The 14119-nt window shown below is 55.0% G+C and overlaps 2 protein-coding genes across 3 annotated transcripts in view; one reads left to right on the forward strand and one right to left on the reverse strand.

The window, feature by feature from the left end:
• DOCK6 (dedicator of cytokinesis 6) overlaps positions 1–14119 on the reverse strand; it is a 64923-nt gene that overhangs the window by 38120 nt on the left and 12684 nt on the right. For both annotated transcript variants that reach the window (XM_055236632.2, XM_055236631.2), the window contains exons 7-20: positions 11811–11896; positions 9757–9823; positions 9508–9657; positions 7735–7815; positions 7488–7641; positions 7189–7316; positions 6990–7083; positions 5988–6150; positions 1830–1947; positions 1688–1758; positions 1284–1422; positions 1099–1200; positions 465–551; positions 20–251 (exon numbers count right to left, since the gene is read on the reverse strand). In XM_055236632.2, coding sequence (XP_055092607.1) covers positions 20–251; positions 465–551; positions 1099–1200; positions 1284–1422; positions 1688–1758; positions 1830–1947; positions 5988–6150; positions 6990–7083; positions 7189–7316; positions 7488–7641; positions 7735–7815; positions 9508–9657; positions 9757–9823; positions 11811–11896 — 1672 coding nt within the window. The remainder of the gene's footprint in view (positions 1–19; positions 252–464; positions 552–1098; positions 1201–1283; positions 1423–1687; positions 1759–1829; positions 1948–5987; positions 6151–6989; positions 7084–7188; positions 7317–7487; positions 7642–7734; positions 7816–9507; positions 9658–9756; positions 9824–11810; positions 11897–14119) is intronic.
• On the forward strand, positions 3128–5886 carry ANGPTL8 (angiopoietin like 8). The gene is made up of 4 exons (XM_063616080.1): positions 3128–3579; positions 3780–3941; positions 5387–5496; positions 5602–5886. The coding sequence occupies exons 1-4, from the start codon at positions 3283–3285 to the stop codon at positions 5627–5629; spliced, it is 597 nt and encodes a 198-aa protein (XP_063472150.1). The 5' UTR covers positions 3128–3282; the 3' UTR covers positions 5630–5886.

Here is a 14119-nt window from a genome sequence, read left to right on the forward strand (position 1 = left end):
TGAGGCCACATTCGCTCACCAATCTGGCCACTGATGATCGGGGGCCTGACGACCAGACGCACGAGCTTGTCCAGCACGTGGTGGGAGAAGGCCACGAGGGGTTCGGGGCTGGCCAGGCGCAGTGCTGCAAGACTGGCCCGCAGCTCCTGCTCCACGTTGCCCTCGCTCAGAACAGTGTCCTTGAGCCGGAATGGGAAGGCTCCCTCCTCCAGGACGTGCACCAGGGTGAAGAACTTGTCCAGGTGGGGGTCCTGGGTAGGGATGTGGAGTGAGCAGGGTGGGGCCTCCGGATGAAGCCCACCCCTGCCTTAATCAGCAGCTTCCCTTAAAGCTGGGTTCAGCTGACCAAAGTCACATCCAAGGCCTGAGGCCAGACCTCCCGGGCCATCGGCAACTGTTACTCAATCCTAGGGCAGGCAAGAGGGGAGCAGGGGGGGACTCTTGGTTCCCGCCCCACCCCGTACCTGGGGGTGCACAGAGGACACGGCCGTGAGCTCCACACTGAACACGCCCTTGTGACCGTCCACCCAGCGCATGCCCGGCAGCGCCACCTGTGGGAGGGAGGCACCGGGTGGGCACTGGCCAGCCCTCCCCGACTGATCAGGTCATCCAGCGGCTCCAGCCATTGCGACACTGCGGCGTGAGTGTAGCCCGGTCTGGGGGTGCAGCCAAGCACCCCGCCCCCAGCCCTGGTCCCAGTGGACTGAGGGGGTCCACTGGGCAGGCTGAAAATCCACATGCCAAGGAGGGGGGCAGAGAATGGGGACACAAGGTGAATGAATATTCATTGAGTAGGTCAGGAAACAGGATAGGAGGATTTGAGGCCTAATGGTAAGGTACTACGAGGGCAGGGGACAGTGATCAGGAAGGCAGGCAGGGAGGCTAAAGTGGGAATGGAGCAGAGAGGCAATGGGAATCTTTGGGGAGGACATGTAGGACACAGAGAGGCATTAAAAGGGGGATAATGAGCTACACAGGGGCCCTGGAGGCACCAGTAGAGGATAACAAGCCTCCCAGGATTGACAGGAAGGAAGGCAGGTGACTTGGGAGTGCTTCTGGGGACAATGCATTGGCAGGAAGGAGCTCCAGGGCACATACATCGGGTGTGAGCACAGAATAGCTGGGCGGTGGCTGGTCCACAGACACTGGGAGACAGAAGGGGCCGGTCCTCAGGCGCCCGTGCTGCAGCAGTGGGATCCACTGGGGAGAGGCCGGAGGTCAGGTCTGTGGCCAGGCTGGGGGACGAGGAGGGCTCAGGGGGAGGGAGGGAGGGGACAGCTCACAGTAAAGCCCACGGGCGTCTCCAGGGCAGTGCCCGGCCGGGGCTGGCAGCTGACGTGGTAGAAGGTGAACAGCAGGTGATGGTTCTCTGTCACGCAGGCTGGAAGACGAAGCTTGAACTCCTCATAGAACTCAGGGGACCTGGCAGAATCAGGCTGGGTGATCTGCTGGGGGCTGGAGTCCCCACTGTCTGCCCCATCACCTCTGCCACACCACGCCCTCATTGCTGCTGCGCCCCACTGTCTCTACTCTCTGTCTCAGCTTCCCTCATTAGCACTCTGGGAGCCTCTACCTCTCTTCTTCCTGTCCTCTGTCTTCTCATCAATGCTGCCTTATGTGTATATATAAGGGACATCCTCCTACCCCCATAAGTGCCCCCAAGTTCCTCATGTGTCCCCCTACATACTTGTTATGGTAGACCACCGGTGTGAAGGCCTCGCGGGTAAATTCACTGCAGCTGGACTTGCCAAAGATGACCTGGGGGCGTGGATTCATGAGGGACCCATGGGGGATGCCCTACCCCCCTTCCCTGGGGCGCAGCCACTGACCGGCAAGGCCTGGCTGGGGTCCTCGCCTGTCATGTACTGCACTCGCACGGCGAGGTTGCGCACAGAGCCCTGGCGGCTGCTGAAGTTCAGGCTGTGTGGGTACACATACAGCAGGTTCCTGTGGGGGGCAGGATGGGCGTGTCAGAGGGACAGGGGCCCTGAAGGTGCACATACGAGGCTGGGGTGATGGGACAAGGCTGGCTGGGAGCACAGACAGTCCGGGAAGAGTGGGTCATGAGGCTGGGCCATTGAGGGCCAGGTGAGAGGTAATACAGGTTATCAGTCAGGAGATAGGACAGAGGGCAGAGGGTGGGGGACAAGTGAGCACCCTCAAAGCACAGATTGGGAACAGTGTGGTAGAGGGTGGGAATACAGAAGGACACTGGAGGCACTCATGGGGCACAATGACACACAGAAGGCAGAGAATAGCGAGGCACTCAGGGCCAGAGTTCCAAGGTGCCTCACGTGGCCAGTGGTCCAGCCTAAGCCCCACCCAAGGGCCTGACTGCCCTTCCCCCAGGAGGTCACTAGAGTTATGTGGCCTATTTCTCAGGTGGGGAAGCTGAGGCCAGAGTCTGAGTCCTGCCTCCTTCCCCCAGGGGCAACTCTGTGCAAGCCTTGACCCCTTTCTGGGCCTCAGTTTCCCTATGTGTATAATGGGCACTTCAGGCCTTCCAGCTGAGCCTTTGTAATGATACTGATAACGATAAATAACAACAATGACAATAATTGCACCAAACACTATTACTACAACAATACAATAATTGCACCTACTGTGTGCCAGGCTCTGTTCTAAGCACTCAACATGAAATAACTCATTTACTTCTCACAAGTAGCTCATGAGGCAGGACTAACATCACCGCCATTTTACAAGCAGGGAAACTGAGGTACTTGCACAATCACCCAGGGAGTAAAATGGCAGTCAGTGGTGATCTGGGCATATGCAGGTCTTGGAGATCAGGCTGTGTGACCTTGGGAGAGTCTCTGCCACCTGCACCTGCCCCCTTGGATACTAACCAGGCCAATAAAAGCCCCCATGTGGCAAGTGTGTGGGAGGGGAACAAGAACAGATACTGTAATGGCAGGTCAAACAGCTCGGGGCAAACCATCAATGCTTATAAAATCTTTACTATGATTACCATCATCATTGCGATGCCTATTCATAGATGGAGAAACAGGCTCAGCATGGTGAGTCTCAGGAACTCCCAGCAGGGTCTAGGGCCCGTCCTCTCCCAATGCCCCCAACCCACACCTGGCCCTGAGCCCCAGGAAGCGTGATCCCAGCGTGGCCCAGCCGGACATTCGCCTGATGCAACTATCGCACCACCGCCAGGCCCTTGTGCAATGCAGGGCACCGGGCTGGCCAGTTAACGATTGACTGGGGATCAGTGGGGGTGTGAGGCATAAAAGGCTTCAGTGACAGTGCTGTGGCTACACACTTACACCCTCAGTCATGCCAGTGCCTGCTCTGTGCCTGCTGTGGGCCCTGGCAATGGTGACCCGGCCTGCCTCAGCGGCCCCCGTGGGCAGCCCAGAACTGGCAGAGCATGAGGAGCTGACCCTGCTCTTCCACGGGAGCCTGCAGCTGGTCCAGGCCCTCAATGGTGTGTACAGGACCACTGAGGGACGGCTGACAAAGGCCAGGAACAGCCTGGGTCTCTATGGCCGCACAATAGAACTCCTGGGGCAGGAGGTCAGCCGGGGCCGGGATGCAGCCCAGGAACTTCGGGCAAGCCTGTTGGAGACCCAGGTGGGCACCGTAGCTGCGACACTGTGGGGTGGCCAGGGGTCTGAAGAGGAGTTCGTGTCTAGGGTAACCAACCATCCTGGTTTGCCCAGGACTGAAGGCATTTCTGGGATACAAGATTTTCAGCGATAAACTCAGGCAAGTCCTTAGGTACACAAAGATGAGTTGGTCATCCTACTAGTGACCCACTGTTTATTAAGCAGATGGAGGAGGATATTCTGCAGCTGCAGGCAGAGGCCACGGCTGAGGTGCTGGGAGAGGTGGCCCAGGCACAGAAGGTGCTACAGGACAGCGTGCGGCGGCTAGAAGTCCAGCTGAGGAGCGCCTGGCTGGGCCCTGCCTACCAAGAATTTGAGGTCTTAAAGGTAAGGAGCTCCCCCAGCCCTAGTGGGCTGAGACCCTGATTTCCGGCCAGAACTCGCTTCTGCACCTTGAGTCCCAAAGACCTCCCAGATCAGCCTCCCAGCTCTGTGGCCTCTACCCTGCATGTCCCCAGACAAAACTCAAGTCCTTTTGTGTGCCTCAGTTTCCCCATTTGCAAATAAGGGCGACACCTGATATCTCACGGTAGGGCCAGGTACTCAATGCAGGTAAAATATTCAGCATGGGGCAGGCACACATTTGGTGCTCAATAAATCCTTTTTCTTTTTTTTTTTTAAGGCAGAGTCTCACTGTTGCCCAGGCTGGAGTGCAGTGGTGTGATCTTGGCTCACTGCAACCTCCACCTCCTGGGTTCAAGTGATTCTCCTGCCTCAGCCTCCCGAGTAGCTGGAATTATAGGTGCACCAGCTAATTTTTGTATTTTTTAGTAGAGATGGGATTTCATCATGTTGGCCAGGCTGGTCTCGAACTCCTGGCCTCAAGGGATCTGCCTGCCTCGGTTTCCCAAAGTGCTGGGATTACAGGTGTGAGCTACCACACCTGGCCAATAAATTCTTACTACTAGAGAAACTGGTAACATTTTGTGAGCACCCAGTAAGTACCCAGCACTGTTCTATGCCCTTTAATAATCCATATGATGGCCAGGCATGGTGGCTCACGCCTGTAATCCCAGCACTTTGGGTGGCTAAGGTGGGTGGATCACTTGAGGTCAGGAGTTCGAGACCAGCCTGGCCAACGTGGTGAAACCCCGTCTCTACTAAAAATACAAAAAATTAGCTGGGCCTGGTGGTGCGTGCCTGTAGTCCCAGCTACTCAGGAAGCTTAGGTAGGAGAATGGCTTGAACCTGGGAGGCGGAGGTTGCAGTGAACTGAGATCATGTCATTGCACTCCAGCCTGGGTGACAGAGCGAGACTTCATCTCAAAAAAAAAAAGAATCCAGGCCGGGCGCGGTGGCTCACGCCTGTAATCCCAGCACTTTGGGAGGCCAAGGTGGGCGGATCACGAAGTCAGGAGATCGAGACCACGGTGAAACCCCGTCTCTACTAAAAATACAAAAAAAAATTAGCCGGGCATGGTGGCGGGCGCCTGTAGTCCCAGCTACTCGGAGAGGCTGAGGCAGGAGAATGGCATGAACCTGGGAGGCGGAGCTTGCAGTGAGCCGAGATCGTGCCACTGCACTCCAGCCTGGGTGACAGAGCGAGACTCCGTCTCAAAAAAAAAAAAAAAAAAAAAATGCATACGATGTTCATCACCTCCCCATGAAGTGAGTCCTATTTTATCCCCATTTTACAGATGGGGAAACTGAGGCCAAAGAGCATTGCTGACTTGCTGGGTCACACAGATACAATAGGGGGGCTGGGGCAGGGGGGGTCAGGGGATGGGAGATGAGGTGGCTGTCGGCTGAGGTTTCCATTCTGACCCCCACAGGCTCACGCTGACAAGCAGAGCCACATCCTATGGGCCCTCACAGGCCACATGCAGCGGCAGAGGCGGGAGATGGTGGCACAGCAGCACCGGCTGCGACAGATCCAGGAGAGGTGAGCCTGGCAGGGGTTTGGCAGGCAGGGCAGTTGGATGGGGGGCACACAGGGCAGCTGGAAAGGGGCCCCCTCACCTGGGCTGAGCCACATCTCCCTCCCCAGACTCCACACAGCGGCGCTCCCAGCCTGAATCTGCCTGGATGGAACTGAGGACCAATCATTGCTGCAAGGAACACTTCCACGCCCCATGAGGCCCCTGAGCAGGGAGGAGCTGCCTGTTCACTGGGATCAGCCAGGGCGCCGGGCCCCACTTCTGAGCACAGAGCAGAGACAGACGCAGGCGGGGACAAAGGCAGAGGATGTAGCCCCATTGGGCAGGGGTGGAGGAAGGACGTGTACCCTTTCATGCCCACACATCCCTCATTAAAGGAGAGTCGTGGCATCTCACCCAGGGTGTCTGTGTGTGTCCTCGGCTTAGGGAGACCCCGCCCAGCATGATGTATGAATACCTCCCATTCAAGTGCCCAGCTGCGCCCCAGAGGCCGTACCTGTAGCTGGTATGGGGGGCATAGACCTCACGGGCAGGGAACTCCAGGATCTCCTTGGTGGGCCGGCCCCTGGGGTCCGGGTAGGGCTTGATATGAAGCAGCTCAGGGGAGAGGCAGAAGTGGGGATTTTCAGGAGCCGGAGAAATGTCAATCTTGAGCTGGGCTGGGAAGGGAAGAACCGGTTTGCACCTCTCTGGGAGCTCCTGGCCCAGCCCACCCTTTCTGGGCTGTGGAGTCAGGGCAGACTCTCCCACGATATTCTCTGGGGACTGGGGGCTGTGTCCCTCAGGCGCCAAGGCCAGAAATTGCCCTCAACTCTGCTGTCTCTCACCCTAAATTTGTTTTTGTTTTTCTTTAACTGGAGTCACTCTGTCGCTCAGGCTGGAGTGCAGTGGGGCGATCTCGGCTCGCTGCAACCTCTGCCTCCCCAGTTCAAGTGATTCTCCTGCCTCAGCCTCCCAGGTAGCTGGGATTACAGGTGTGTGCCACCACACCTGGTGAATTTTTGTATTTTTAGTAGAGATGGAGTTTCACCATGTTGGCCAGGCTGATCTCAAACTCCTGACCTCAAGTGATCTGCCCGCCTCGGCCTCCCAAAGTGCTGGGATTACAGATATGAGCCACCGCACCTGGCCCCCAGGCTGGTCTTGAGCTCCTGGGCTCAAACCATCCTCCTCCTGCCTCAGCCTCCCAAAGTGTTGGGGTTACAGACTTGAGCCACTGCACCCCGGCCTTACCCCTACATTTGATCAACTCTGCCCCCAGGACTCCTGCCTGCCCTGCTGCCATTAACCACCTATTGATGCTGTGTCCATCTTATTTATTCTGCTTCCTGTCTATGGTCCCCATTAGAAGCTGTAGCCAGCCCCTGAGGTCAGGGATTTGTCTGTCATGGTCATCGTTGGGTCTCCGATGCTCCTGGCACAGTAGGTGCTCTCAGTGTAGGTTTGTTGAGTGACTGAGTGAGAGTGATACTTCTTGTGTATGGGGTGTGCCACGCACCAGTCACAGGACGTAGCCGCCGCAGCAGGGACGACGGGCGCCTCATGTCAGCCAGGAACTTGAAGAGGTCCTCATCACTGAGTCGCTCAGCCTCCTACATGGGACCCACTCCTGTCAGCCTGGGCCAGGGGTCTAGGGGTCCCCAGGGCTAATGCAGCCAGCGGGGAGTGGGGGAGTCCCTGGCCCCGGGGTAGGACACCTGCTTAAAGAAGTTTGTGACAGTTAGCGTGGCTGGACGGAAGCCAGAGAAGCTGCAGGCGTCGTCCCCACTACTCGCCCGGTCCTGGGGCCCCCGACGGCGGCGGTCTGTCCAGGCTGGCCGGCGCTCTAGAGGAGGGAATGACAATGACAAAAGGGGGACCAAGATGAAACAGGGAGACTCAGGGGCGGCACAGTTCGGCCAGCAGAGGGCGCACCCCCTCGCCCCGTAGCCCCGCCCCAGGCCTATCAGCACCACCCTTTAGCCCCGCCCCAAGCCTGTTAGCCCCGCCTCCTCACCGCCCTCCGAGTCAGAGTCCCGGTCCAGCTGCCCAGCGCTGCTCACGATGTTAGCTAAGTGTACGGCCGTCCAGGCGAAGGGCATGCGGTAGCGGCCCAGGCGGGTGCAGAACTGCTCGGCCGCCAGGCGCAGCTTCTCTAGCTTCTCTTTGTTCTATGGGGAGACCCCGTCCCCTGCCAGCTCAACATCCTAGCCCTGCTGAGTCAGGGATCTGCCCTGCCCCTAGTCCAGCCTCCACACACTTACCTTGGCTGTGTCCACTTCTTTCATCACCATGTAAGGCTCACAGCACTCACTGATGTCCCCTTGCTGAAGCACCTTCTCCAACTGCGGGGCAGATGAATGAATCCAGTGAGGCGCTGCCTGAACGCTCTGTTCCCCCGTGCTGGCTCCCCAGCCTCCTGGACCCCTCATGGGCCCTCGGACACTCCTATCATATGAAGGTCTTTGGTCCAATACCTCCCATGGCTCCCACTGTCCTTGGGATCAAGGGTTAGTGCTTGGCCTGCCTGGTGGCTACTCCCTCCCATTCTTCAGATCTACCCCCAAACCCCAAGCCTACCTTTAGCTGGTGATATTTTCCCTACATTTACTTATTTATTTACATTTATGTATGTATGTATTTATTATATAGAGACAGGGGTCTCGCTATGTTGCCCAGGCTGGTCTCAAACTCTTGGGCTCAAGTGATGCCCCCGCCTCTGCCTCCCAAAGTGCTGGGATGACAGGCATGAGCTATCACGTCCCCAGCTTGCTGTGAATTTATTTTATTTTTTTAGGCAGAGTCTCCCCCGTTGCCCAGGCTGAAGTTCGTGGTGGGATCTCAGCTCACTGCAACCTCTGCCTCCTGAGTTTAAGCGATTCTCCTGCCTCAGCCTCCTGAGTAGCTGGGATTACAGGCATGACCCACCACACCTGGCTTTTTTGTTGTTGTTGTGAGACAGAGTCACTCTGTCACCCAGACTGGAGTGCAATGGCGCAATCTCGGCTCACTGCAACCTCTGCCTCCTGGGTTCAAGCAATTCTCCTGCCTCAGCCTCCCGAGTAGCTGGGATTACAGGCGCCTGCTATTACATCTGGCTAATTTTTGTATTTTTAGTAGAGGGGGGGGTTCACCATTGGTCAGGCTGGTCTGGAACTCCCAACTTCAGGTGATCTGCCTGCCTCGGCCTCCCAAAGCGCTGGGATTACAGGCGTGAGCCACCGCGCCCAGCCAATTTTTGTGTTTTTAGTAGAGAATGGGTTTCACCATGTTGGCCAGGTTGGTCTCGAACTCCTGGGCTAAAGCGATCCTCCCACCTCAGCCTCCCAAAGTGCTAGGATTACAGTTGTGAGTCACCACGCCTGGCCTTCCCTACATTTTTCTTTATTAGTGTAAACAGAGGCCACTCTGGGCATGGCTCTGAGCCATGAGGCCTCGACTCCAATCCTGACCACTCAGGGGCTGTGGGACCCTGGGCAGTGGGACCCTATCCACTCTGTGCCTCAGTTTCCCCATCTGGAAAATGGGAGCCATGGCACCCTTCCACCTTGGGCCCTATGGTGAGGACTGAAGGAGGGATCCCTGTGAAACGTGACTGTAGCAGCACCTGCCTGTGGACACTGGATTCATTTCATCATTGCAAACTAATTGAAGGTTTTGAGAAAAGAAACTTGACCTCACTCCCAGAAACAGAATATCTCAAATGAGGGTGCCAACTAGGTCTCTCATCTGTCCACAAACTTCCCAACAGTATCTCACCCGCCTCCAAGGATCTCAGCCTGTCACATGTGCCCAGGGATGGCTTTTCTCCCCAGGTTGCCCACGTATGGTTCTCAGCTTAACTGTCGCCTCTCCCTGGAAGCTTTCGGTGATTTCTCTCCACCTGAGTTGGGTCAGGGGCCTCCTCCCTGCCTGTGTTTCCCCCACAACAACCCTGATTACCCTTCTTGGTGATGTATCTGTCTCATTCTGTGAAGGCAGGGACTAAATCAGTAACATTCGCCATTACCACCCCCTTGCCCAGCCCCAGCAGGCACCTTGATGACCAGGAAGATGTCAGGTGAAGGGTAGGTCACAGAGAAGATGGCAGAGCGGGCCAGGGTGGAGATGGCAGGGTGGGTGCCATGAGCCCGAAGCAGCCCCTTCATGGAATCCGAGTTCAGGTCGAAGTAGAAGTTCTCCGAGATCTGGGGACACCAGAGGTAGCTGGGCCACCACCTCTGGGAAGCCCACAGCCCCCCAACAAGGAGGGGGAAGGGGAGGAAAGAGAAAAAAGGGGCTCCTACCTTCTTTTTCTCCCGCACATCATACAGAGCCAAGATCCCAAAGATGGGCTCAATTTCAATCTCGAACCTACAAGTAAATGGGAGGGAGGGGGCTCTCCTTAACACTTCCCGCCGCCCACACACCCCACTCCCCTTGAGGCCCAAGGTGGGGGGCATCTGACTCCCACTGGGCCACATGGAACCACCACTTAAGGGCTTGCAGAAAAGGTACATCTCATTTTGAAAAAGGGGAAACTGAGGCACTGAAGTTTTTTGTTGGTTTTTTTTTTTTTTTTGAGACACTGTCTCGCTCTGTTGCCCAGGCTGGAGTGGAGTGGTGCGATCTCGGCTCACTGCAACCTCCGCCTCCCGGGTTTAAGCAATTCTTCTGTCTCAGCCTCCTGAGTAGCTGGGACTACAAGCACCTGCCACCACGCCCAGCTAATTTTTTGTGTTTTTAGTAGAGACAGGGTTTCACCACGTTGGCCAGGCTGGTCTCGATCTCCTGACCTCGTGATCCCGCCCGCCTCGGCCTCCCAAAGTGGTGGGATTACAGGCATGAGCCACCGTGCCCAGCTGACACTGAAGTTTTTTTTCCCCCTCCCTACACCCTCAGTAAGTAACTCACACAGAGCTCCTCCTCCCTGCAACCACAGCCCTTGTTCAGTTGGCATGGGGGCGGTTTTGGGCTCAACAATTCCCACATCTTGAGATTCTCAACTTCCGGGCTTCCCCGTTCCCTCCTTTCTGGGGTGTCATCTGCCGCCACTGTCACTCTGCACGGAGCTCCCATCTTGCTCACCTGAATGGCCACCATAAGTCCTTCCCTGTCTTACTCTACCTTGCTGGCCTCCGCTCACCACGCACCTCCAAACTGAAACACTGAGCACTCCCTGTTACATCCCTTCCATCCTCTCTCTTCAGCCAGCTCCTCTTCCTCACTGGGTCTCCATGTACACGTCCCCCTGCAAGGGAAGCTGTCCCAGATACCCACTTCCACCCCTCAAGCTGGGTCAGGGGCCTCCTCCAGGACTCTAGGCACTTTCAGCATCACTTATCCCAGCTCTGTGTGGTCATCACATGGTTATGTGTCCTGTATACAGTAGGGACTTCATAAATGTTTTCTGTTTGTTTGTTTTTTTTGAGGCTGAAGTGCAGTGGCACAATCTCGGCTCACTGCAACCTCTGCCCTCCGGGGCAAGGGATTCTCCTGCCTCAGCCTCCCAAGTAGTGGGGATTACAGGTGCCTGCCACCACGTCTGGCTAATTTTTTTTTTTTTTCCAGTAGAGATGGTGTTTTGCCATGTTGGCCAGGCCGGTCTCAAATTCCTGAGCTCAGGTGATCCGCCCGCCTTGGCTTCCCAAAGTATTAGGATTACAGGTGGGAGCCACCGTGCCCGGCCAATAAGTGTTTGTTGAATGACTGGATGAGCCCACAGAGCCAGTTCCCAATCCTTGTGTTTAGGGCAGGAGGCCCACCCGGGCCTTAGGCCAGAATGGAGCCTCCCTTTCCTGCCCCGATCCAGGCAGGAACTTGGGGTGGGGAGAGGCAGGGCCAGGCTCAGGTCCAAGTCCACATCCTGTTCAACTCTGTTCCCACGCACTTCTGCTGCTCCCTGGGGGCTGGTGTGGAGGGGCCCTGGGCGGCTGAGAGCCAGGCCCAGGGTCACCAGCACCCGCCCCAAAGCCTCCCGGCCAAACCCTGGATCCCAGCAGCAGAGCAGGCAAGCGCCAGACTTCAGCTTTACAAGTTGTATGCTCTTGGCATGACGTTACCACTCCGTGCCTCAGTTTCCCCACCTGTGCCCACTTCATGAGGTTGTGGTGAAGATTAGATGGGTTCATATACGTGAAAGCCTGAGAACTGATCCTGGCATACAATTGGCACTTAAGGACTGGCGACTTGGGATAACGAAAAAGGAAGTCTTACTTCCCCCTATAAAAGCCATACATATGTGGCCACATAGGTGACAGGACCGCACACGGTAATGGCACTGCTCATGTAGTGTGTACCCCACCAGAACCCATGTGGTCCTTTCACGCATCTAAGAAGAGAGACATGTCAGTATACTCACTTGAGTGACAGACACTTGACCAAGATCCTCTGTCCAAAGTGCTCGTGGGGTGGCTCTGGGCGGCTACAGCGTTCCACGGCTTCATCCTGCCAAGAGTGGGGGGTGGGAGCTGGGCGGGGGGAACTGGGACATCCTCCAGGAAGGGTCTGGAATGCCCAGCCTCAGACCAGCTCTACCCTAGCCTGACTAACCGTCTTTCCGTCCCTGCCTCTGAGCCTTTACACATGCTGTTCCCCTGCCTGGAATGCCCGTCTTCTCCCACTCCTCCTTGTCTGGCTAATGTCTGCTCACTGTTCATATATACTTCTACTATATAGAGGTATATAGTAGGTGTCCATGTATAGAAGCTTTTTTTTTTTTTTTCTGAGATGGAGTCTCACTCTGTCACCCAGGCTGGAGTGCAGTGGTGTGATCTTGGCTCACTGCAACCTCTGCCTCCCAGGTTCAAGTGATTCTCCTGCCTCAGCTTCCAGAGTAGCTGGGATTGCAGCTTAGCCAACACTTCCTCCAGGAAGTCCTCCCTGACCCGTGAGGCCTGGGCAGGCACCTCTTTCCGGTGCCCACAATGTCCTGGTGTAAGGAGTGTAAGGAGCCATGGTGGCTGGGACACTGAGGACCGAGTGAGGGACAATTACCAGCACCTCATCATGGCACTACTCTGTCTGGGTTATAAGTTCCTAGTAGAGAGGTCTTTCCTCCACTGGTGAACTCTGAAGGCAGGGACTGGGTCTCTCTATTCATGGCTATATCCCCAATGCCAACAATACAGTGGGTACCCAAACATGTTAGTCGAATTAGAGGTTTACAATAGGTACCTACTAAAAATTGGTTGGATGAACATAAGCATATACAGAAAGCATTCAATAAATGCTGATTGGGGATACAGGGATATACCCCCAATAAGGCACCCAGTAAGTACTGATGGAATAAATATGGGTGTATATAGTAAGCCCTCAATAAACGGCCAAATACAAACACAGGAGTATACACTAGGTACCAAATAAATGTTGATTGGATAAAAATAGACATATGTGGTAGGTGTTCAATAAATATTGGTTGATTAAATAGAGAACTATACAATAGGCATTCATGTATTGAATAAATATAGGGATATACAGTTGGTACCCAATACATGCTTGTTGGATAAATAACTTTTTAAAATTTATTTTCTGGCTGGGCACAGGCTCACGCCTGTAATCCCAGCACTCTGGGAGGCTGAGGCGGGCAGATCACAAGGTCAGGAGTTTGAGACCAGCCTGGCCAACATGGTGAAACCCTATCTCTACTAAAAATACAAAAATTAGCCAGGCATGGTGGCACATGCCTGTAGTCCCAGCTACTCAGGAGGCTGAGGCAGAAGAATCGCTTGAACCTGGGAGGTGGAGGTTGCAGTGAGCTGAGATGGCGCCACTGCACTCCAGCCTGGGCGACAGAATGAGACTTGTCTCAAAAAAAAAAAAATTTATTTTATATATTTTTTTTACCTTTCCTATGGTGTTGATGGTTGGATAAATATAGGAGTATATAGTAGGTGTCCATATATAAAAGCTATTGAATAAACATAGGGGATAGAGTAGGTACCCAATAAATGCTGGTTAGCTAACTATAAAGGTATATAGTAGGTGTCCATATACAGAAACTATCTTTTTTTTTTTTTGAGACAGAGTCTCGCTCTGTTTGGAATGCAGTGGTGCGATCTTGGCTCACTGCAACCTCTGCCTCCTAGGTTCAAGTGATTCTCCTGTCTCAGCCTCCAGAGTAGCTGGGATTACAGGCACTCACTACCATGCCTGGTTAATTTTTGTACTTTTAGTAGACATGGGGTTTCACCATGTTGGTCAGGCTGGTCTCGAACTCCTGACTTCAGGTGATCCACCCGCCTCAGCCTCCCAAAGTGCTGGGATTACAGGTGTGAGCCACCACGCCCAGCCAGAAGCTACTTTTTTTCTTTTTGAGATAGAGTTTTGCTCTGTTGCCCAGGCTGGAGTGCAGTGACGGTGATTTCGGCTCACTGCAGCCTTCGCCTCCCGGGTTCTGGCGATTCTCATGCCTCAGCCTCCTGAGTAGCTGGGATTACAGGCACCTGCCACCATGCCTGGCTAACTTTTGTATTTTTAGTAGAGATGGGGTTTCGCCATGTTGGCTGGTCTTGAACTCCTGGCCTCAAGTGATCTGCCCACCTCAGCCTCCCAAAGTGCTGGGATTACAGGCATGAGACACCATGCCTGGCCTAGAAGCTATTGAATAAGCATAGGTATACAATAGGCACACAATAAATGCTGGTTGGATAAATATAGGGGTATATAGTA

The sequence above is a fragment of the Symphalangus syndactylus genome, chromosome 13 (assembly GCF_028878055.3).
Source record: "Symphalangus syndactylus isolate Jambi chromosome 13, NHGRI_mSymSyn1-v2.1_pri, whole genome shotgun sequence".
Lineage (NCBI taxonomy): Eukaryota > Metazoa > Chordata > Mammalia > Primates > Hylobatidae > Symphalangus > Symphalangus syndactylus.